Source organism: Lacerta agilis, chromosome 16 (assembly GCF_009819535.1).
Source record: "Lacerta agilis isolate rLacAgi1 chromosome 16, rLacAgi1.pri, whole genome shotgun sequence".
Taxonomy (NCBI): domain Eukaryota; kingdom Metazoa; phylum Chordata; class Lepidosauria; order Squamata; family Lacertidae; genus Lacerta; species Lacerta agilis.
Window position 1 is genome coordinate 27584265 of NC_046327.1, and position 24879 is coordinate 27609143.

The following is a 24879-nucleotide window of genomic DNA, read 5'->3' on the forward strand; positions in this document are numbered from 1 at the left end:
GCGGGGCGACGGAGAGAGAGAACCGTCGGCCGCTCCGCACAAATTTATGCGGGTCGCGTCGAGGAGAGCAGGCCTCGCGCCCGTTGCCACGGCAACCCCCGCCCGGCTCTAGCGGAGCTCTTCGGCGGGAAGGGAAGGCGGCGCTGTGGAGACAGTTTTCGGCCGTGGAACGAAGGCGAGGACGGACTTCTTTCCTTAAAGAGAGAGCGCCGAAAGTTTGCAACACACCCGACAAGTGCAGTGCATCCCGCTGTAAGGAGCCACGTCCTAGTCCCTGCTCTAAGCGCCCTCTCCCGCCTGCCCAAAAGAGGCGAATGAAATTATTATTATTATTATTATTACCCCACCTTTTTTCCTGCCAGGGACTCAAGGCGGCTTACAGATAAAAATAAGAACAGCTAAAGCAGTGGTTCTCATAGAGAGTGGCCTGCCCACACTGATGTGGCAGGAGAGGATGGCAAGTGTGGCCAGGAGATTCAAGGACTGTCAAACATTTAAACATTTTAGTATAGTATAGTACAGTGGTACCTTGGTTTGCATACATCTTGGTTTGCATACATTTTGGATTACAAACACGTCAAACCCGGAAGTGCGTGTCCCGGTTTGCAACCTTTTTTGGGGGATTACAACCCCCCCCCTTTTTTGGGGATTACGAACTAATTTTTTTGGAGGCCCCATTGGCGAAAGCACACCTTGGGTTACAACGTGTTTTGATTTACAAACGGACCTCCAGAACAGATTATGGTTGTAAACCAAGGTACCACTGTATAGTATAGTATAGTATAGTATAGTATAGTATAGTATAGTATAGTATAGTATAGTATAGTATAGTATAGTATAGTATAGTATAGTATAGTATAGTAGGTAGCCGTGTTGGTCTGCCATAGTCAAAACAAAATAAATAAAAAAATCCTTCCATTAGCACCTTAGAGACCAACTAAGTTTGTTCTTAGCATGAGCTATCGTGTGCATGCACACTTCTTCAGATACACTGAAATAGAAGTCACCAGACCCTTATATATAGGGAGAGAGTGAGGAGGGGTATTACTCAGAAGGGTGGTGGGAATGGGTGATTGGCTGATGGGTGTGGAAAACCTGTTGATGACTGTAAATGACTGCAATTAGTCCTAAAGGAAAAAGCAAGGGGTGAGATGGCTAACGATAGCTTTGTCATGTATACTGAGATAAAAATCCAATGTCTTTGTTCAGACCAGGTCTCTCCGTGGTTTTGAGTTTGGTAATGAGTTGCAATTCAGCAACTTCTCTTTCCAGTCTATTTCTGCAATTCCAAAGTAGTCAGCTACTTTGAGATCTTGTATAGAATGTCCTGGGAGATCGAAGTGTTAGTATAGTATAGTATAGTATAGTCCCTCCCCCACTGTGACATATAATTCTTATTATTCAAAAAGTGAACTTCTGTTCACAGGGAGAAAGCCTAAAATGCCATTAGCTGTTAATAACTCATTCTTGAATTGCCCCTCTTAAAAATCAGATTGGGAATCACGGCCTTATAGGGTTACCATATTTCCAAAAGTAAAAACCAGGACACCTCAAAGGTTGTTGAGCTTCTTTTAGGCTTTTAGGAAGACCCTAAAGTTGTTGAGCCTTTTTTTTTAAGTGATTTTTCGATTTACTTGCCTAAGATTCAGGACAAAGAGATGCCTTTGAAATCTAGGTAATGTCCGGACGTATGGCATTTTCAAAATGATGCAAGAACATCAAGTGATAGGAAATCCTAGATGTATTTCTTACCAACAAACAAAAATGGTGTGGTGCAAGCAAATTTTTATTCCGAAATTGTGAGCCAGAGAAAAGGTTTGAGGACCACTGAGCTAAAGATCATTTAAAAAACCCAAATAAACATAGAAGTAAAACCACACACACACAAATCATAGAATTGTAGCGTTGGAAGGGACAGTGAGGATCATCTAGTCCAACTCCCTACAATGCAGGAATCTCAATACATGGTACCCCATCCAATCTGAAACCATACCAGACCCTGCTTAGCTTTTCAAATGGGCTAGCAGGTTTTTTGCTACAATCTGTTAAAACCATACAAATAGCATCATAGTAGAATCGTAGATTATTATTATTATTATTATTAAAATTTGTATACCACTCTTCATCCAAAGATCTCAGGGTGGTCTCTTTCATTAAAAGCAGTCAGTTCCCAAGAACCTGTTGGAACAAGTCAGAAGAATGACAAGGAGGGAGCCAGTCTAACATTCCAAAGTCTTGGTCAATTCCGTGTCCAGGGCAGCTAGACCAGCTCCATCTGGTATGCAGGCTGAGACCCTACCTGCCTGCAGACTGTCTCAACAGAGTGGTGCATGCCCTGGTTATCTCCCGCTTGGACTACTGCAATGCACTCCACCTTCAAAAGAAGAGTGCATTGCAGTAGTCCAAGTGGGAGATAACCAGGGCATGCAACTAATCCAGAATGGCCACTGGGACCATATAACTCCGGTCCTAAAGGATCTTCACTGTATGTTTCTTAGCACAATTCAAACTGTTGGTGCTGACCTTTAAAGCCCTACGGCCTTGACCCAGTATACCTGAAGGAGTGTCTCTACTCCCGTTGCTCAGCCTGGACACTCAAGGAGTGTCTCTACTCCCATTGCTCAGCCTGGACACTCCCGTTGCTCAGCCTGAGGTCCTGTTCCAAGGGTCTTCTGCTGGTTCCCTCTCTGCAAGAAGCAAAGTTACATGGAACCAGGCAGAGGGCCTTCTTGGTAGTGGTGCCTTCCCTGTGGAACCTTCTCAGTAATGGGGCCCTCCCTTTGGATGTCAAGGAAATAAACAACGACCTGACTTTTAGAAGACATCTGAATGCAAGTTTAGGGAAGTTTTTAATGTTTGATGTTTTAATGTGCTTTTAATATTTTTTGGGGAGCTGCCGAGCCACATGGGCAGGGTATAAATAAGTTGTTGTTGTTGTTGTTGTTGTTGTTGTTGTTGTTGTTGTTGTTATAGGTCAGGGGTCAGCAACCTGGGGGTCGTTTAACTGGCCCACAAGCCGCCCCTGTTGGTTTTACCTCTCATATAGTTGTGAAAGTTTAGTCAAAACCTGCCAATGAGTCCAAATATTCCTTCAACTCTTAAGAACTGTTCTCTATGTGAGTAGGGCTTCTTCCTGGTTTTTGGATTCTTGTCCTTTCACTATACATGATAACTCAGACCCATAAGGTGGGGGACTCCCTTCAATAGTCAGCCCCCCCCCAAGTTATCCTCAGAACTGTTTAAATGTTTTTGCCTTTTCCTTTAAGGGTACCTGCAGAACCAGGTTTGAGAGGCCCTTTGGACAGGTGCCCTCAGTAGGCCCAACTCCTTAATACTTTCACCACTGCCTCCAGGGGCAAACAAAGGCTAACCAACACCCAGGGTGGGGTAAACCGCCGGCTGCGCACGTGTTGCGCTGCTACATACAACGCATTGTGGCGCCGCTACGTATGACACGTGTGGCACCGCTATGTACAATGCATGTGCTTGACACCACATATGTGTTGTAGGTAGTGGTTTGCCGCTGGCGCCACTCGAACGCCGTACGGACGGTGACGGCAGCCATGAATGGAGGATCCTCCACGTGCGGCTGTGGCAGTGGGTTGGCAGCTCGTGCCGTCACTCCCGGGGGTGGTGGGGCGAGCACCCCACAGGGTGCCTTCTTGTCACCCCCCAGACATGGCACTCAGGGCACACCGCCCCCCCCCCATGCGACGCCACTGACTGCCTCCTTTTACCATTCACTCAAGGCCCTATGAGTCCTACTCGCCAAACTTATGATAAGCAGCATCCCCTGTTCCTTTTCCTCCCTCCTGCAAGTTCTCATTCACATAGGAAAGGCAGGTAAAGAGGCAACAGGATGGATGGGATGCAAAGGGATCGCAAAGGGAATGGGTATGGGCACATGCTCAATAATGATAGCATTTGGCCTGGCTTCTGGACTCTGGCTGGTGATGTGGGGTGGTGCGGAAATTCCCCCCTTTTTATTAGATCTCAAGCTACCTAGTTCAGCCAGCCATACTTTTTTTTTACAGAAGTCAAGAGGCTGTAGAAATCTGAAAGATGCATCCTTTAAAATCTATTATTGCTGGGTTTCCAAATAAATTCTGAACCTTCTAGACCCATGGTTCCCAATGTGGGGCACATATAAGAATTATATGTTGAGGGGAAGCATCAGGATTTTAGAGATGCTTAGGTGCTACCATCTTTTAATAACTGGTATTTGTTTTATTGCTTTAGACTAGGTGTGCGCAACCTGTGGCCCTTCAGGTGTTATTGGACTACAACTCCCATCATGCCTCGTGAGGTAAGGAGATTGCTTTTTTGGCAGCATTAACAAAGGTTGCATGGCAATATTGCAGCTAAGGAGAAAACTGTTGTTGTTCCAAGATTATTAGGAAATATTTACTAGAAAGTTGAGGGTGTCCATTGAAAGGTGAGGTGGGGAAATAGGATACTGAAAAGGAAGGAACTAGCTTGCTTTATCTTCTTACACTTGATAGTGACCTGGGTTGCTAAGGGGCATGACATAAAAGAGCTTCCTTCACTGCAATATACAGCAAGGTAGAATGAAAAAAGAAAATAGTTCTTCTGCTACTGCCATCCTTGGATAGGGATAGCCTGACCCCAGCTGGACTACTATAATGCATTGTACATGGGGCCGTGCTTGAAGACTACTCAGAAGCTTCCTTTAATGCAAATGGTCATCGACAGAATTTTGACCAGTGCAGCTAGATAAAATCACATTGCACAGATTACAAAAGAACTGTGTTGGCTGCCCACTCGCTTCCAAGCCCATTTCAGGTTTTGGGTGGTTACCTTTGAAGCCATAAATGGCTATGCACCTGAAGGACTTGCTGTACCAACATGCCTAAGAGGGGGTTATCTACATTCCAATGGGGGCAGGAGCTTGCTCTGTGTTCACATGTATTAGGTCTTTCTTTGCGGTGGCACCTACCTTGCAAGGTGCTTACAACCTCAGCACTTCTATTTCAGAACCAAGTTAAAACTTTTTGTTTTTGTTTACTCAAGTAATTTGAGTGTTTTTACTGTTTTAAACAGTCTGACTTTTTTAGTTGGTTCTGTCTGTATTAACACCCCCCAACCTTTGTTATGTTATTGTTTTTGCATAATTTATTGTGTTATTTGTTTGAAGCAGTAACTTGCCTAGGTACCATCACTGAAGAAAGGAAGGTTGGTTCTTCTCTGATTTGGGGGATGCTCTCTCTTTGCAAATGCAACAAGCATTTGGGGGGGGGGGTTGTAGCCAGGGTTGGTCATTTTGCTCTTCATCCATAACTTATTGTGTCATTTGTTTTTTGCTGTTCAAACGACACAACGTACTAAAGGGAGGGCTATGTTTATTTTTAAACCAATGAATCAAAGTAATTGCTCAAGAACGAAGCTCTAGAATTTGGCATTTAATGAGGGCTACAAAAATACGCTTAATGCAAGTGGCTGACTTCCGTAACAATTTATCTCAGTAATCTGTTTACCACCCCCCCCCCAATCCGAAAGCTAAATGTGACGTTTTATAATAAAGCTAGCAACCTTCTCGAAAGTGCTGCGTATGGTAGGAAGCAGAGAGATTATATGAGCAGGAGCGTGGAAATGGACACGTGGCAGAGGCTGGCGCAAACCACTCAGGCACTAAAGCGTGGGATTTGCTGCGGGGCCGGGCATTATTTTTACAGATCTCTGCCTACGAGACGATGTCTTGCGAGAAAAGCAAGCGGGGGGTTCTCCAAATAACAATAAACACAACCATCGTGAAAGGTTAATCGCAAGTGATGTTTCCAACCGGAGTTTCTGCTTGCCTAGCCCCGCGCGCAATAAACGATTTTTTTATTCCGGCGAAAAGGGGGTCGCGCCTTTAGGAGACCTCCGTCTTGCGCAAGACTTAAAGTTCGAAGGACACGTCCTGGCAGCAGAGAAGGGATAGGCAGCCAGTTAGTTTCCAACCCTCGGCCGGCTTCCCTTCCCCGGGGACCATAACCCAGGCGGGTTTCTGCTGCGGGATCTCAAGCTTTTTGCGCGGTGCGCAGCCTGCTGCTGTGTTATCTGCGGATACCTCCATGCGCGCCGAGTAGAAGAAGCTGCTGTCTCGACCCAGCCTTTTGCCCAGGGAGATCGGCGTCTATCAATTAGACGCAGAGGGGGGGGGAAGACAGATCCGGCATACGCGCCTCCAATCCGGATTCACTCACCACTGCAAGCGGGCGCATGGAGACCCCCGGCGTGGAGAGCAGCGCCTAGCCACGGCTTGAAGGCGACGCCAGGCCCGGCGCTAGAGCGGACCCTGCTTCAGCGGCTCCCGATTTCTTTTCCTCTTCCTCCACCTGGCTGGGGGATCATGAGCAGCTGGGCCAGGCTCGCCGGGCTCCTGCTGGCCGTCGCCGGAACCCGCGAGCTGCAGCCTGGCGCGCAAAGGAGAGGCGCCGGTGCCGTCGCCGGCGCGGAAGAGGCAGCCCAGTTCGACTTCATGTACTCCGGCCAGGTCAACCGAACAGCCGAGCGCCTTTACGCGTTCAACTACACCAGCAAGCCGGGCCAGGTAAGGCGAAGCACCACCCAAGGCTGCTGTTCTCCTCCCCACTGCCTGGCAGCAGAGCCGTGACGACCGGCGGTGGCGGCTCCAGGGGCGGTCGGTCACCACCAGACTCCCGAGCCAGATTCACCTGCCGGGGCAAGGAGCGTGGATTTCCCCCCCACACACACACTCCCCAGGCAGGGCGGGTGGCGCGAGGACAGAGGCAGGCCTGTGTGGCCGCCGTTATGGATGGTCGGTGGGTACAGACAGCCCTCCGTAGACCCCTCTGCGGAAGAGCTGTTGCAGCCAGAGCTATGATAGGAAGGACAGGAGATTCAGGGCAGGGAAGCGAGACCCGTCTCTCCTGCGTGCCTGCATCTGACTGGCTGCTGCAGCTGGACAGTTGATGCCGGGAGAGATGGGTCGACCTTGGTGCGATTCGGTGGGGAAACGCTTATGTCTCGAACCCTTCTTTGGAGGGGGGATGCGCTTTAGATGCGGTTTGGGACCGCAGGTTGCTGATCTTCCCTCCTTGAGAGTCTCTCTAAAGTGGGGGTGGGAGAAATGTCCATTTGTCGGGTCCATTATCTTCCCCAGTTGCCCAGTAAACACTTGCGTTGTTTGGTGTGTGTGTGTGTGTGTGTGTGTGTGTGTGTGTTTTAAATGCATCCATCCTTAACTTCTTGCCCTTCTTTCTGATGAAACATTTTCTGTGGCTGATTGCTCGATTTGGGAGTTTTATTCAGAAAAAGAGAGAGGCATCATGTTTGTCTGAAGCCTTTTGCTTGATTTGGGTGTTTTATTCAAAAAGAGAGAGAGAGGCCACGTTTGTCTGAAGCTTTTGAGTCACCAAACATCTTAGCTCTGTCCAGTAGTGTGTGTGTGTGTGTGTATTTGTCAGGGAATAAAAAAAAATCTATTGTTTAATGAGAATGCATTCATAAAATTTTTGGAGATGCAATAGAACACATTGGGATATAGCTGTTACCTTCCCAGATATAGCTAGATATATCTATTAGAGTACCCAGTTTCTATGTATGGTACCGTATATACTCGAGTATAAGTCGACCCAAATATAAGCCGAGACACCTAATTTCCCTACAAAAATGTGGGAAAGCTTATTGACTCAAGTATAAGCCGGTTCACCTTTGCCACTGTGGTAGAGGAGGAACGAGCAGCCCAAAGCAGCCATTTGGGCTGCTCCTTCCTCTTCCTCCTTTGCTGCTGTGGAGCTCACCCCGTCGCAGGGTTTCGAACCGCCATTCTTCTGATCAGCAAGCCCTAGGGCTCTGGTTTAACCCACAGCGCAATGTTCCCTTGTGTTATACAGAGAAGGCTGGGATCCTGTCCTGTTTAAGCAGGAGCCAGGGAAAGTGAGCACCTGTGGGGTTTTAATACTTCCTTAACTGATAGGCTTTCTGCCTTCTGGGGTCTAAAGTTTGCATTTATGTGAGCAGTTCAGGAATGGAACAAGCTGCCTGGGGAGAGTAAAGAACCACCGTTCTTGTACACTTCTTAAGGAATGGTTGACTTGAGTATAAGCCGAGGGCAGCTTTTAAAGCACAAAAAGTGTGCTGAAAAACTAGGCTTATACTCAAGTATATATGGTATATCTGTTAGAGCAGAATTAAATAATGAGATGGAGGAGTAAGTCATAATGTGAATATATCCCGCTAAGGCTGAAGCTAGATGTGAACCTGAACTTGTAGTTATTTTTTTAAATTGTTAACTGCTGCAGGGAGCCCTGATTTTCATTGGTACTGTAACACATGGGGAGGGGTGTCAACCTTTTCCTTCTGCTATAGTGTCCTGATTAAAAGAAGTTTCCCTTCTGGCATCTATTAGTGCTGGAAGAAAACATCACATGGGGTGGGTACAGAGGCTACCTGTTGCAATAATTATTTGCCTTTATCTAATATTCAAAGCACTTCCCATTCCTTGCATCAGGAAGCCCTACAGCAACACTGTATTTTCACATAGTTGCAAAGTGTGTATGTGTTTGTGTGCGGTGCCTGAGGCAAGATTTAACTTCCTGGTTCGCAGGTCAGTTCATTACGGAGCAATCCTATACAGTCATACCTCATGTTGCGCCCACTTCATGTTGCGCCCACTTCATGTTGCGTCTTTTCGCGTTACATCCTGCGACAACCCAGAAGTACCAGAACGGGTTACTTCTGAGTTTCACGCTCGCGCATGTGCAGAAGCACCAAATTGCGCCGCACGCCTGAGCAGATGCAGTGCTTCAAGTTGCGGGCATTTCACGTTACAGGCGGGCCTCTGGAACGGATCCCGTCCATAACACGAGGTACCACTGTACTCACCTTTATGCCAGTCCACAGATACACTGTACACCTGATAAATACCAGTAGTATGCTAATTCAGCCTAGGGCAAGAGGGGGAAATCCTTTTTTATATATAAAAAAAGTTAGAAAATGGAAGGATACCCTGCCTTAATAAGCACAATCTTTGTTACTGCCCTCCAATTGCAGGTGAGGCTGGCAACACACCCCATTATGTGTGGCAATGGAAGCAGCCAGTGACAGTGCGCCAACTGGGGACCCCTCCAGCACACCATCTTGTATCTTACAGAGCACGCAAAGGGATGTATTGCACCCCAATAGCTCCAGGGACATCATGCTCTCACACAGGGATTTTTTTTCTGCCAGAACACAGTTCTGGCACCTTTTTTTGCCATGCTTTGCTCAAGAAGTCTGCTCAACCCAGCAAAAGAGGTCCCTAAGTGGTGAGGTGAGCAGGATGGCAGCCAAAGTGACCTAAGCGGGGTGGGGGGGGAGCGAGCAACCTGGCATCTTGTCACATGACTTGGGTTACAAGATGTTGGTGTCGGTGGTGTCTGGGTTGGCGACTTGTGGGAATGTTGTAGATTAAATATTATCCTGCCTAACTCACACTAGTGAGTCATACAGCAGAGTTCATTCCCTTCTATACACAGCAGGAAGCTAGTTGCAGAGTCGTTTGAATCTCTTTAGTTAAGCAATCCAATCTGGCATGCCCAGATTGGAGTATATTCCTGGTAAGACCCCTTTGTCCCTCCTAAAAACAATAAAGACACAATAAGCTTTTTTTTAAAAAAAAGTAATAAGGAGTTTACTCACATTCAGTTCCCTGAATGCAGGCATTAGCTTAGAGTTACAGAAGAGGGTTTGAGTTCATCCCATATGGGAATGAGCCCATGTCCTGGTGGCTGACAGCCAGCAGACAGCAAAATACATCAGTATAAAGAGAGCATGGCATCAAGAGAGCAGCATGGCATCAAGAGGAAGAAGAGGAAGCTGGCTGTGTGACCAGCTTCTCTTATGGGGTCTCCCAGAGTCATGTCCACCTACCTGGTTACACGCAGGGGGAGGAAGCTCCAGACTAGGTGTGACAGGAAGTCCTTTTGGAACTGGAATAACACCTCCCCATGTGTCCACTCTGGGCAAACAGGAAGTGTTGTACTTGACTGCTTATGTTACATCCCACATGACTTACCGGTAGGTGGTGAGTTCTGGCACCTTTTTTCTAGAAAAAAAAGCACTGCCTTCACTCATGTTTTACATACCTGGCACACACACACACACACACACACACACACACACCAGTCATATAAAAGAGAGGGGCATGCCTGGGATTAAAATTACCGGGTACCTAGCAGGTACCACAGAGCCGTTTCCTAACCACTCAGCCATAGCAGGAGCTCAGAATTATGGGGCATTTTTCTCCCACCTCAGGGGTGAAAATGATACAGATCTTTGACTTTCATACTCAGAGCCAGGTAGGTAGCCGTGTTGGTCTGATGCAGTCAAAATAAATTAAAAAATTGTCCAGTAGCACCTTGTTGTTGTTGTTCAGTCGTTCAGTCGTGTCCGACTCTTCGTGACCCCATGGATCAGAGCACGCCAGGCACGCCTATCCTTCACTGCCTCTCGCAGTTTGGCCAAACTCATACTAGTCGCTTCGAGAACACTGTCCAACCATCTCATCCTCTGTCGTCCCCTTCTCCTTGTGCCCTCCATCTTTCCCAACATCAGGGTCTTTTCTAGGGAGTCTTCTCTTCTCATGAGGTGGCCAAAGTACTGGAGCCTCAACTTCAGGATCTGTCCTTCTAGTGAGCACTCAGGGCTGATTTCTTTGAGAATGGATAGGTTTGATCTTCTTGCAGTCCATGGGACTCTCAAGAGTCTCCTCCAGCACCATAATTCAAAAGCATCAATTCTTCGGCGATCAGCCTTCTTTATGGTCCAGCTCTCACTTCCGTACATTACTACTGGGAAAACACCTTAGAAAAGCACCTTAGAGACCAACTAAGTAGCACCTTAGAGACTAACTAAGTTTGTTCTGGGTATAAGCTTTTGTGTGCATGCACTCTTCTTCAGATACACATTCAGATACTCAGAGCCATTCATGAATATTAAAGCATTCTCTGCTTTAATGAAACCCTGAAAGAAATTTAGCCTTGATGCAAAGATGGGGAACCTTTTTTTTCTGTTGTGGACTGCATTCTCAATAACATGTATATAGCCTGGAGGGGATTTCATTAACACTTTAGCATTGACATAGATACAAGATATCAAACGTAGCATTGCCTGATTAGAAATTTCTCAGGGAATGATAGTTCCAAGACATCTCTAGTTTGAGAAGGCTTTGAAAACTTGCAATTAATGCTTTACTTTAAGTGGTCACAAATTGACACAACATAAGGTACACCTTTTCAAAGCTGTGATTGCCTTCACCTTTAGATGCCAGAAAAGGGATACAACAATAAAATATTTTAATGGTGTAGTTTATAGAAGCAAACATTAGGTGGAAACCAAGGAGACTATGACCAGGAGGTTGGTCACCATCTACTTTCCATTTTTATGCACTGCAACATTACACAACGCCACACACACACAGTAAACAATGCTGAGGTGTTATAATTTGTATCTCAGGCTGTTTCCATGATACTGGGTGGTTTGCAAACTACCACCTCAAAGAAGGGCTGTAGGATTCTATAGGATTCAAAATATGAGCGTCTGTTCTTTAAAAATTATTCAGATGGTAGTGTATGGACCAGAAGTCTCATGTGGCTGGCATCAGAGCTTTTGTGTAGCTCAGGGCTGACTGAGTGAGGCAGTTGCCAGAGGCAGTGATTGCTGGAAGGAGTGGGGCAGTGGTAGCAACACACACACACACACACACACACAGAGAGAGAGAGAGAGAGAGAGAGAGAGAGAGAAGGGGAGGACACCCTCCCTAATGCAGTACATGTGCATGAAGGTCTCCTGCTTCCCTTTCTTGGGGTGCAATGAAGGATGGGATCCTGTGGAAGTACAATTCATCTGTGTGAACCTTATTGGCTTCAGCAAGAGGAATGTGGTGGGGAGTTGCCCCTCGCTTTAGGCAGCAAAAGGCCTTGGTGTGGGCCACATCCTATATTCTGATAATATAGGCTTATTTTATTATATGAGCTTTCAGACTTCATGACTGTAGAGAACATGGGAATCATAGAATGCCATAGAAGTTCCAAAGAAATAAATAAAAAGACAAATGGCTAAATTTATAGGCTTTGAGGTTTTATAATTCCTAGTAATTACAATTCTTAATCTTTCTAATTCCACATTGATCTGGTGAGAAGGGATTTGTGATGCTTACAAGTTTTTACAAAATCCCCTCCATCCTCTCTCTGGCCTAGACAAGACGTGGATTTAGAGCAGTGTGACCAGTTCTGCCACACTGAGCGCCGAGCCTATGGGTGCCTCAGGGTGTCGCGACTATTGACGTGGTACAGAGTATAAAGAGTGGGGTTGACAGGGAGAATTTATGTGGGAAATATCACAGGTTTCATTTTATCCCCATGGATCCTGGACTTGGTGCTTTCCCAGCTTTTATTAAACTTTATGGAGGAGAGAAAGATATGCTAGTCGCATAGATTGTGTTGCCATGGCAACATTAATAGACATCTGTCATGAGGACATCTGGCTTCTTGAGCCACTTCTGCCCTGCGGATGTTTTGGGTCTGTAGCTGACAGGCAATTACAGGTTCTCCTACATTTCAAGGCTACATTCTTCCTCTTTTGCTGGACATTGTGGACAGGAAAAGCTTGGCTTATCACTACACCTTCTGACGTTTTTGATGTGAGATAACAGGAGTTGCAGTCAGGGCAACCCCAAAGAAAGATTACTGCCCATCTCAGGATGGAGGGCCTGGGCATAGCTAGCTGCTCCAGCACCCAAGCTGCCCACGGGGATGGGGGAATCCGTGCACGGAGGCGGCACAGCAATCCACGCACAGGGGCACCGCACGGGGGCAGCACGGCAATCAGCCCAGGGGGGCAGTGTGGTGAGCTGCCCACAGAGTCCACCTGGCAGATGCAAGCCCTACGCTGCCATTTTGGGCAGCGCTGGACCCTGAGCCACCAGGTCACTCCCAAGAGAGATGCATGGCTTGGGTGCACTGCAGGCCAGGCCCCGTGGTAAGTGCCGCCTCCCACAGTGTGCCATTTTGTCACACACACCCCAAGGATGACACCTGGGGTGGGCCGTACCCTCCTTCCTGTGGAGGGCATCTTTATAAGACGCGGGAGGGGGGATACAGAGCACTTCAGCAGAATGCCAGGTGGCATTTGCTATGAGAGATACTGCTGACAATATTCCAAGGACCTTATCTCTCAAATTAGATCAGTGTTTTTCAACCTTTTTTTTGGCAAAGGCACACTTGTTTCATGAAAAAAATCACGAGGCACACCACCATTAGAAAATGTTAAAAAAATTAACTCTGTGCCTATATTGACTATATATAAAGTAATTTTTCAATTTTTCCCAAGGCACACCAGGCAACATCTCGCGGCACACTAGTGTGCCGCGGAACAGTGGTTGAAAAACACTCAATTAGATTATTACATGGGGCAGGTAATAACATATTAAACATCTATGGCAAGTTCATTGGCAAAATGGAGGCAAGTTTCTCAGAAAACTAATGAGGAGAATGGTGGCTGCAAATGTTTGCCTCATATCCCAGGTTTGACAAACTGGTTATTGTTCTTTAAATGAAATCTGGAACTTCAAGTTCAGAGAGTGGGGGAGCATCTGTTCCCCCTGCCTCCCAATCATGGGCACCCTTGGAGATGACGCTATGTGGGTTTTAATTAGTGAGTGCTTATACATATTTTTTTTTTCTCTTTGCAGGTGGATGCAGTCCGGGTTAATGTGCGGAGTAACTCTGAAGATCTTCAGTATCCAGTCTTGTTTGTAGTTCGGCAGCAGAAAGGAGTGCTATCCTGGCAGGTCCCACTTATTTTTCGAGGCCTGTAAGTAGTTGTAGTATTGTTATTGCCTGACTTGGTGTTTTTGATGCTACTCTATTTAAGGTTTTCCATATTTAGTTCCCTTCATCGAATAGGGGATGAGAGCATATCATTGCATCACAGTCCCACCCATTGTATCTGTGGAGTGGTGGAAGGATATCTTCAGTGGCAGAGGTGTGTCTCAGTTCTGCTGGCATGATGGGGCTCCTGCAGAATCCTATAGCCCTTTCATCAGTGCATACTGAATATGGTTCAACATGGCTGTTCCTCTGGAATTTAGCATTGCAATTTTTCTTGGGTATGAAGAATTCTGGATTTTATTCTTGTTTTTTCAGTTACCAAAGAAGTTATAACTACCAAGAAGTGAGCCGTACCCTCTGCCCTTCACAGCCCACACCTGACAGTGGACCTTCTGAACAGATCATATTTGTAGATGTGGCTTCCATGGCCCCCTATAATGCCGTATACTCACTGCAGGTCACCATGATTAAGAGCTTCCAACTTATGTGAGTGGTTCACGTTTTGACTCAGAACTTGTCTGTGTTTTTTTGTGCTGCATTCACAATTGCTGTCAGTTACACATACGTATCACCACTGTGACTAGAAGACCTTAGGTTACTTTGAGATACGGTATAATCGGTTCAGGTTGCTCTGGCTTATTGTCAGCACAGCTTGGAGACAGATTCATTCCTGCAGCCCACACTCTCATGCTTGCTGCAAGGGAAAGCTAGTGGACAGCATAGGTGCCAACTCCCTGGGGCCCTGGGTGCCCAAGCACCCACAAAATTCCCCATGAAGGGGCCAGGCATCCACAAATTTCAGTGTCAGGGCCATGCACGCTGCATGGCACCCACGGCCTGGGGCACCCACGGTCATGTGGCCAAGCTGGCACTCCTGGTGGACAGTGTCACTCTCTTCTGGGCAGAGTCCAAGCCTGAAACTTCTTTTTTACTCTTGGATAAATTTTAGTTTGATCCTCAAGATTGTGTGTGTGTGTGTGTGTGTGTGTACCTTCAACTTGCAACCCATCTGTCTTAGCTTGTCCTAACACACTGGGTGTGTGCTGGGCAGTTATAAATGCAGATGTGTGAAACACACCCCCTTTTATATACATGGAGATTTTCACTTTTCTGCCTGGTGCTATTGAATATCCATGGAAACCCCAGCTGGCTTTTCTAAGAGTTTGCTTATTCAGCCATTGGTAATTTGATTTCCTTAAAACACACACACACCATTATCACAAAGCATACAAATAGATAAAGGAACTAACCGCTTTCCGAAACATTAGTGCAGCTTACAGAGTTGAAACAGACTTGTAGCACAAAACAGATCACTACAAATCTGTGGTTCTCAAAGAGTGTGGTGTACCAAGCTGGTGTGGAAGGAGAGTGTGGCAAGTCTGGTGGGAAGATTCAAGGACAATCAAACTCATTGAGTTTGTGTACATACATAAGGTAAATATATAAGAGGCTCGTTTATAATTATATTTTTGGAAATGACTCATGTTCTTATGTAGCTGCATTTATTTTATACTTACTGGATGTCCCATGATCATATTATAAAGTAATTGTGTTATAAATAAAACACTGCCAGGAGTTGTTTCACTTTGTTTTCCAATGTATTTGTATGAACAACTTTTGATTCTGGCCCAGAGAAGAAATTCTGAGAACCACTGCTATCATAAACAAATGTGGGAAAAGAGGGATTGGCATATTCCCTCTTGCACTTTTACTCCAACCAAGATTGACGCATAGTGGCTGGAAGGTGGGGTAGTTCCTCTGTATTTCCAGACAGAAAGTAAATCAGATTGAATTGGACAGAGGATGGTTTCAGGAGGGAGGTGTTGATTTCCCCTCAAAACATCTGTAATTTGATCTCTCCTGAAGAAGCCATCACAGTCACCTGATAATTGGTATATTGCCTTAAGGCAGGCTTCCTCAAACTTGGCCCTCCAGATGTTTTGGGACTACAATTCCCATCATCCCTGACCACTGGTCCTGCTAGCTAGGGATCATGGGAGTTGTAGGCCAAAAACACCCGGAGGGCCAAGTTTGAGGAAGCCTGCCTTAAGCGATGCAATGAAATTGCCTGACTTTTTCCCTCTGAGGAAAAGACCTTAGGTTCAGAGATCACTTTCTTCCATTCACAGGGTAATTCATGACATCTGATTCAAGGAGACAGAGATGCTTTCATAATCCAGCTTCTCAGTTTTGCTTTGGTACCTGTTATATACCAAATGAACTGATGAGCGGGGAAAATACCTTCTGGCTTTTCTCATTGACTTTGTGGGTGCCTGGCCCCCACAATTATATTATTGTGGGTGCATAAGCACCCATGGCCCCCTGGAGTTGGCTCCTATGATGGGCTTCACCTTCAAAAACCTTCTGCCTGCCAACGTTCTGGTGTATTTTGGGTTTTATGTTGGCATCCATACTAATCTTTCCCCCTCCTGTGTTTTCAGGTTGGACACTCCTTTTAGCTTCAGTGCCAGTCCTTCCCAACCTCAGGTAAGTTAGAGTACTGGATGCTATAGATTATAAATTTCCCCCCTGGTGGCAAGTGAGTATAATTAGTAGTTTGACTATTAGGATCACTACATCTCCTTTCTTAAGATGCTGATATGCCGTAATTGCACAATACCATAAAACATTATCTTGTGGCCATTGTAAGTACCGTATTTTCCCGTGTATAAGATGATGTTTTCTGCTAAAAACAATTAGTCAAAATTTGGGGGTCGTCTTATACACGGATGGTGAATGCATGGGGTTTAAAACACACACACACACACACACACACACACACACCACTACTTACCTTCCTGAAGCTGCCATGAAGAAGCTGCTGGAACCAGTTCCACCAACTATTACAGTCTGACCACTGGTGGGATTTGTTCATTCTTTAGCAAATGTCTGGGTCAACAACTTTCTCCCGCTTCTGATTGTCCGGGTTTTCATTTCTAGAGATATGGTAACCCTAAAATATTGATTTTTAAGTTTTGGGTTAAAAAGGGGGGTCACCTTATACATTGGGGCATCTTATACATGGAAAAATATGGTAAATAAGCTTTATTGTACTAGCCAAATGCCATAACAAAACCATACAAACACAACCAGGAAAAGAAATATCTATATTATATATAAAAAACAGAGCCACTGCCTGAACCATCAAAATAATAAAATGCAGATGCATTACTTAATGGTTTGTAGAGTGGGGACTCCACACAACATATAATATTTTTCTATTTAGACCTCTGAATATCCCTCACAGTTTACTTCAATTTTGTACAGGTTCTTCTTCCTAATCTTTCTTGCCACCAGTGCAAACAGGGCCACAGTATGAGTTGCTGGAGCATTAGCAACACTGAGCAGCCATAGCACACTCTCCGTGGGTAGGGGAGGTAGCTTTTCTGGACAAACAATGCATTTACAAAGCGTTCCCTAGGTTTTCTATATAGTGGGCAATATAATAAATAGTGCTGGGTGTCCTTCACCTGTGGTTGCCCACAAATACAAAGTCTATCTGTGTACAGAACCCTGTTATAACGCCTGTCCAGGACAGCAGAGGGCATTACTTGTGGCCATTGGAAATAATTATATTGCATTGCATACTTCTACCAGGCTCTTTGCCTGTCCAGGTGCACAGGGAGGCCATGTCCCAAGGAACAAATCATTTGCAAGCAGTGCAATCTAAGCTTTAAACTGCCTCGGCCCAGTATACCTGAAGGAGCGTCTCCACCCCCATCATTCTGCCCGGACACTGAGGTCCAGCCCTGAGGGCCTTTTGGTGGTTCCCTCACTGTGAGATGTGAGGTTACAGGGAACCAGGCAGTGGGCCTTCTTGGTGGTGACGCCCACCCTGTGGAACGCCTTCCCATCAGATGTCAATGAAATAGACAACTACCGTATCTGACTTTTAGAAGACATCTGAAGGCAGCCCTGTTTAGGGAAGTTTTTAATGTTTGGTGTTTTATTCTGTTTTTAATCTGTTGTGAGCCACCCAGAGTGGCTGGGGAAACCCAGCCGGATGGGTGGGGTATAAATAAATTATCATCATCATCATCATCATCATCACCTTGCAAGAAGTGGTGGTTTGTGTGAGGAGTGGTTGAGAGCAGGAGCTCAGCCTAGCAGGATTTTCTAAGTCTATGAAATGTTCAGACTGAATAGTGGGCCCTGCAGCTCAGGCTTTGTAGCAGTAGGTAGGGCTGCATTGGGTTTTCTGATGAGGTTCTGAGTCAGCTGGTGGGGCTTGCAATGACGCCCTAAGGTGGCACCTCTGAGGAGCATAGTTCAGTCTGCATCTTCTTCAGCAGACAACTCACCTTGGTCGCACAGGAGGTAAGATGCTGGAGCCTGGCTTCTGTGAGTCATGCTTCTGGCTACAGTGTCCCATCTCTCCCCTGCTGTTGGTGAATTATGCGCCTTCCTTTTCCTGCCACATTTCACACACTTGCAGAGTTCTGAATCAAAACACCATAGCTATCAAAAGTGGCAGAGATAGTAGAGAGGATAATCTTTGTACATTTGTGAGCAGAAGTATTTTAGTCCCATATAAGTGCCCCCCCCCCTCCTTCAAACATTGTTGCTCATTTTTACCCATGGCTGCAAAGTCCACACCTTGTTTGATTTGCTAAGGGAGAAAAGCTATTTGCTTAGTTGAAAGGCACCAGGTTATGGGACTGATAGCGGACAATGGCAAATGTATTAAAAAGCAGCTCCTTCAGTAATAGGGAGCACACAAAAAGCAGTGACTCTTTTGGACCATAGTGGAATTCGAGCACGTCTTTCAAGCTTCCGCCATCTTTAGGTGTCTTAACAGTCTTAACTCTGTTTACCAACAGGGCCGGTGCTAGGGTTTTTTGCGCCGTAGGCAGATCACCTTCTGGTGCCCCCCTCCCCCGCTGGCGGAGAGGGCGGAGAAGCCCAGTTTAGGGCTGCTCCCCCCTCCCCCGCCACTCTGCTGCTGGCGGAGGGGGCGGAGAAGCCCGATTTTGGGCTGCTCCCCCCTCCCCCACCACTCTGCTGCTGGCGGAGCGGTGGCGGGGGGTGGCGGGGCAGGCTGGCCAGCGCCCCCTCCATTTTGGCGCCCTAGGCAATTGCCTAGTTCGCCTTAATGGATGCGCTGGCCCTGTTTATCAAATCTTGCATAAGGAATTCCTATGTACTTAACATCCTGTTTTGGTTTGGTTTGGTTTGCTTTTGAAGATTTGTATCTGAGCTGGATTACCTGAGTGTGAGGGCAAGCACCTTGTGAAGTTATCTTTTCAAAGATGTATCATCTCTGGATGCAAATATGTCGATGGACTTTCCTTCATCCCTTTCCTCAATTAACCTTCAGCCTCAGCCCAGTTCCCACCCCTCCCTTTTCTTCTCTTTTTACTTTATTGTAACAGTGTTAGGAGTACTTTTAGCAGAGAAGCAGCTCATTAATGCCAACGATAAATAAATAGAGAGGTTTATATTATTTCCCCCACTGGCCAGTGGAAGCATTTGTGAAATGACTACACTGTAATCCTCGTAGGCTGCAGTAATGAGAATCTTTGAGGAACTGGTTTTTCTGGTTTTCAGAATGATGTCTGCTAGGATTTTTTTATTTTTTATTTTTTGCCAAAACACAGGCTGATCTCATTCAACAAGAGATGAAGCTGCAACAGTAAGCTTTTTGACCCTGTGAAGATGCGTACAAAAGACAGGTGCAATACAAACAAGGAGATTAATGGCCATTATTATTACTATTATTTTATTTTAAATTCCTATCCTGCCCTTCTTCTCAAAGGAGTCCAGAGTGGCAGCCAATACAATGCATAGTTTATGTTATTGTGCAGTTGCCATTGTGCGAGTGAATGCTGAATGTTTTTCAACTGTATTAAACCAAACAGGAGCACGTGGCAGAGCCTGGGAGTGGCTGCAACTCCTTGCCACATGTGCATGCAGTTTAATCTATGTTTGCCACCATGTAACTGCTCTGAGGTTTTACAGTCAATACCGAGGAAATAAACAGCTTGCACCACCACTTCATACTGCTTAACTGGGGCTGACCCCAGCCACAGCTTGGCAGTGTGGAAGTTACCACTCTTGTGGTCACTCTTGAATTGCTACAGTCACATTGAAGTCTTCAGCCACAGTGATGGATGCTGATTGGACAACTGCTGGTGGGCATGGCTCACAGTGGGAATGCCCATGCTGCTCAGCTGTTGTTTAAACTGGGCCTTGTGCAACAATTGGTAAGAGGGGAGGTTCAATTTGTGTGTCATGACAATTGTGTGCCCTAATGAGATGGAGGGAGGGAAAGGGGAAATCGGGTACAAGGCTGTTTTCTATCTCCTATTTCTTGTGAAATTTAACCTTTCCTCTATGTTGGAACTCAAGGCAGTGTGCCCAGGGAGTCTTCCTTCTGGGCACTGAGCAGGTTCAGACTTACTTACCTTCAGCACACTTTCTATGCCATGTGCCTTCAGACCAATGCTCTGCGACGAGGGACTTGCTTAAGTTGGCAGTGGCGGACTTTGGGCTTTAAAATTTCAGCGGCCCCCTGTACAAAGCCCAAATTTGGTGCCCTTCCACCTCCTGTTGCTTCTCATTGTTGCAGTGTCCCCTAAGGTGCCCTCTCAGCTTGGTGCCCAATGCGGGCAAACCGGTCACGCTCCCTTTAATTCTCCTGTGAATTTGGGCTCTCCAGTGGACATGGCTTTTCTCATGACATAAGGATGTTTTTAGCGCATGACAAGAAAGAACCCTAAAACCCTTTTCTTCTTTCCATAGTATTTTCTGTACAAGTTCCCTCCAGATGTGGATTCTGTCATAGTCAGAGTGACTTCCAAGACAGTCTACCCATGCTCCGTTGTATCCATCCAGGATATTGTGGTAAGCTCCAAGAGGCCGGGTCGTACAGAAGGGCTGTAATAGCCTGGCAGAACATTTTGGTGTGGCTTTCCCAGGCTTAGCACTGCGCATCAATAAATAAGTCTGAGGTATTGGGAGCTTTGTCTGGGCTTTTAAGATTTAAATGGTTTGAACTGAGGTCTCATGCCAAATGGTGAGAATATGCTTAGGTGTGTTTGTGGTCACTGGTTAGGAGAATGGCTTGTGACAGGGGCAAAACTAGGCTTTATTTCACCCGGGTCAAAGACCCAGTTTGGCACCCCTCCATGTACATTTGCATACATACACACACAGGCTGGGAGCCTTCACCTGGGGTAAAAGAACTGGCTATTGCCGCATACGTATGCAACAACAGCCGCAGGGATGCTATTTGCCCAGAGATGGAAAGAAGATAAAGTCCCTACCAGAGAGGAATGGCAAATCAAGCTGTTGGACTATGCCGAAATGGCAAAACTGACTGGAAGATCTAAACTTCAATAAAGAATGGGGAAATTTTATAATTTATCTAGGAGATCACTGTAAACAGATGAAAGCACTAGCAGGATTTTCATAACACAAATATTATGGATAAGATGGAAAGATACAGAATATGGACTGTGGGAAAATATGCAGTTAAGAAGGTGTATAATAGGACCCATGGGGGGGGGGGAAGGTGGTAAGTCCAGAGATTTGGAGAAATCTCTAAATATGGATATGTAATTTGGATTGTTATAAAATAATACCTGTAAAACCAAATAAAAAAAATTATTATTCAAAAGAACTGGCTAGCCCCTCCCCAAGCTATCATTTGTGAACTGTACCTAGTTTCTTCCAGACTCATGAAAGTCGGTTGTTCTTGGTCAGCTGGAATTAACATGTAATGTTTTAAAATACAGAAGATGGCTTTCGATGAAAAGCAGTCATGTTTAAGGGGGAGTAATCAATTCAGGACAGGTCAAGACAGTATAAACAGGAACTTAGAATAAAGGGCAAACAATCCCACATACATTGTGGGTTTTTGAGGAGAAACTTATTGAGCTTTTTTTCACAAAGTAATAGGAGACACTGGTAGAGACTGGAGGCTGCCACATTAAACAGCATCTGCCCTCAATTTTGAGAAAAATATTATATGGTATATATTGTATAGTGCAAAATTGCAGTTCAGGAAAAGATTTGTGCAAGGTAACTTTAATAGAGAACCTAATACAACTCTTTAACAAGCAATGTCTATCTGTTGCAGTGTCCAGTTTATGATTTGGACCATAATGTGGAATTTAATGGCGTTTACCAATCCATGACAAAACAGGCAGCCATCACTGTGCAGGTGAGTTGCTTATTCTATCCATTAAGCCATTTCCCTGTTTTTCATTTTCACTTTATTATTCTAGCCCAGGGGTCAGCAGCCTTTTTCAGCCGTGGGACGGCCCACTGACCCTCAGATCATGTGTTGGGCCAGACTATATTTTTTTTTGGGGGGGTGAACAAATTCCTATGCCCCACAAATAACCCAGAGATGCATTTTAAATAAAAGGACACATTCTACTCATGTAAAAGCACGCTGATTCCTGGACCGCCCGCGGACCGGATTGAGAAGGTGATTGGGCCGCATCCGGCCCCCGGGCCTTAGGCTGCCTACCCCTGTTCTTGCCACAGGCAGTTCTAGGTTCAAAAAATGTTGAGAAAAAATGTTCAAAAAATGTTGGATATGCTATGAGGAATATATGGCCAAACATTACTCAAGGGACGATGTGCTTGCATGTCTAGATTAAGAGATATGGAGATTAATAAAGGGAAAAAAGAGATTAAGAAGATAAGAAAATGTATTATAAAGAATGATAACACAGAATGCATATTGTGAAAAGGATTTATGACAGAAGAAGAAATGTTGCTGGAGGGGAGTCAGAGGGGGGGAGGGGGTATGGGAGTAAGATTAGATGGAGAAAGATTATATGACCCTCTCCAAGTTTCTATGCTTGTTTTGGGGAACCTTCGGGATTCTCAAAGTGTGTATTACACATTGCTATTTTGCTTGTTTGTTGATGTTTTGACCATCATGGTCATACATGACTATTTTTCACATGGTGACTAACAAAAAAAATAAAAATAAACCAGCATTCCTCTACTCTCCGGCCTTTGACTAATTAAATGATCTATGGCCTTTTAAACTGGGTTGGGGGGGTCATTGTTTTCATTTGTCACTATTTTTGTGTTTTTATATTCTAAACTGCGCTGTGATCCTTGGATGAAGGGTGGAATACAAATAAAAATGAAATGAAAAAATAACATGCTGCCAGATTCCTAGTTTCAGAAGGTCGAGGGAATCCTATACTCCCTCATATTTTACTAATGCAGGTAAATATTAAAACTTGGATGCCCTAGAGCAATCCAGGTTTTCGTAACAAGTGGGCTGCAAGAGTACTTCAACACAGAAGCAGCAGGACTCGCCCTGCTTTGTCATGTGTGGGGCAGGAAGCGAGGCCAAAATTTGATGCCCAGCCCTTGTGGTGCTTTCCCAAAACCGGCTAAGAGAAGCGCTTGGATTTGGAAGGAGGTGTGAGGGCTCTGGCAGGGTTTTAGCGCCAACTAGGCTTTGGGAAGGAGGCAGGAGAACCTGTCAGAGCCCTCATGCCTCCTTCCTGAAGCTCAGCCCCTCGCTTATCCGGCTTTGGGAAGGCAGCATGAAAGCTGAGGGGGAATGTAAGATGTTGCTGAGGGCTGCCATAAAAGGCCTTGAGGGCCACAGGTGGCCCTTGGGCCGCACTTTGGACCACCGTACCCTAGAGACTTGAGACTTAGCAATAGGAGTCCTCCCAGTCAGGAATAAAAATCTTTGGAAAATAAATCCACTCTGTAAATGTCATGGCTACTGGTATCCAACAACTTTGAATCATACAACAGTGTATTAAGTCTGTCAATGACTTAACTACATCCAAACTACAGAGAACCTCTCATTTGTTGAAAGACTCAGTCTTCAAGATGAATTTTGCTTCTTGTCTTATGCAGAAAAAGGACTTCCCAAGCATGCAGTTCTTTGTTGTATTTGTCATAAAGCCTGAGGACTATGCCTGCGGGGGATCGATACCTTCCTCCATTCGAGGTAAGAGGACTAGAACCAATATGGTTGGGGAAAGCAGCCTATTCATAAGGCACCATCTTGGACACACTTAGACTGCAATGGCAATGTCCATATGAAATTTCATCAGTTGTCTAAATGTAGTTGGATCCTAGAGAAGCCCAGCAAGCAGCTGTGAAAAGAAGGAAGGAGCTTCCCAGGTCGGGCATCTACTTGGGGTTGCAGCGCTCATCTCGATCTATAGGCTGAGGGAGCCGGTGTTTGTCCACAGACAGTTTTTCCGGGTCATGTGGCCATCATGACTAAGCCGCTTCTGGCGAAACCAGAGCAGCGCACGGAAACGCCGTTTACCTTCCCGACGGAGCGGTACCTATTTATCTACTTGCACTTTGACGTGCTTTCGAACTGCTAGGTTGGCAGGAGCTGGGACATAGCAACAGGAGCTCACCTGTCGCAGGGATTCGAACCGCCAATCTTCCCACTGGGCATCTACTTACGAAACCTATAAATAATATCTGGCAAGAGTTATTGTCAAGAGATGATATAATCTGCACCACATAACTATCAATGTGATCCTGCCTTTGATATGTATCAAAGTTTAAAGGAATATTGCCCAGTTGCCTCTTCAGTGTGTTCTATCATTTTTGTTCCCTAAGCAGTAGTGGAACAATAGCTGCACACAGTGGTGTGTGTGTGTGTGTGTGTGTGTGTGTGTGTGTGTGTGTGTGTGCGCGTGCACTAAACCCTTGATCTGCCACACACACACACACACGTGTGTGTGGCAGATCAAGGGTTTAGTGTGCATTTTCAGGCCTCCCAAAATGACAAAAATTCACAGCAAAACTCAAACCTCACAAAAAGTATAGCACCAATCAGCAGTGGTCACTTGAATTTTGCATATGAAAAAACTTTAGAGTACTTTTGTTAATTGGGGGGAAAATTAGTTAAAATTTCCCAAAAAGTCTTAAGTGCACATTTAACAAATTCATTTTTTTTGAAATCAAATGGATTTCTGTAATTGATCTAGCATTTGTTGATTTCATTCATTCATTCATTCATTTCCTGCTTTTCTTGAAAAATTATGAAAGCAGCGTCATTCAAAAAGACCAGATTATAACAATTCCTGTGCTG

General features: G+C 45.5%; 1 protein-coding gene across 1 annotated transcript in view; it reads left to right on the forward strand.

Moving 5' to 3' along the window:
• The first annotated feature begins 6165 nt into the window (after positions 1-6165).
• SIDT1 (SID1 transmembrane family member 1) overlaps positions 6166-24879 on the forward strand; it is a 44994-nt gene continuing 26280 nt past the window's right edge. The window contains exons 1-7 of the mRNA XM_033173644.1: positions 6166-6553; positions 13697-13818; positions 14151-14321; positions 16277-16322; positions 20577-20678; positions 21916-21999; positions 23679-23772. Of these exons, the coding sequence (XP_033029535.1) occupies positions 6353-6553; positions 13697-13818; positions 14151-14321; positions 16277-16322; positions 20577-20678; positions 21916-21999; positions 23679-23772 (820 nt within the window). The 5' untranslated portion in view covers positions 6166-6352. The remainder of the gene's footprint in view (positions 6554-13696; positions 13819-14150; positions 14322-16276; positions 16323-20576; positions 20679-21915; positions 22000-23678; positions 23773-24879) is intronic.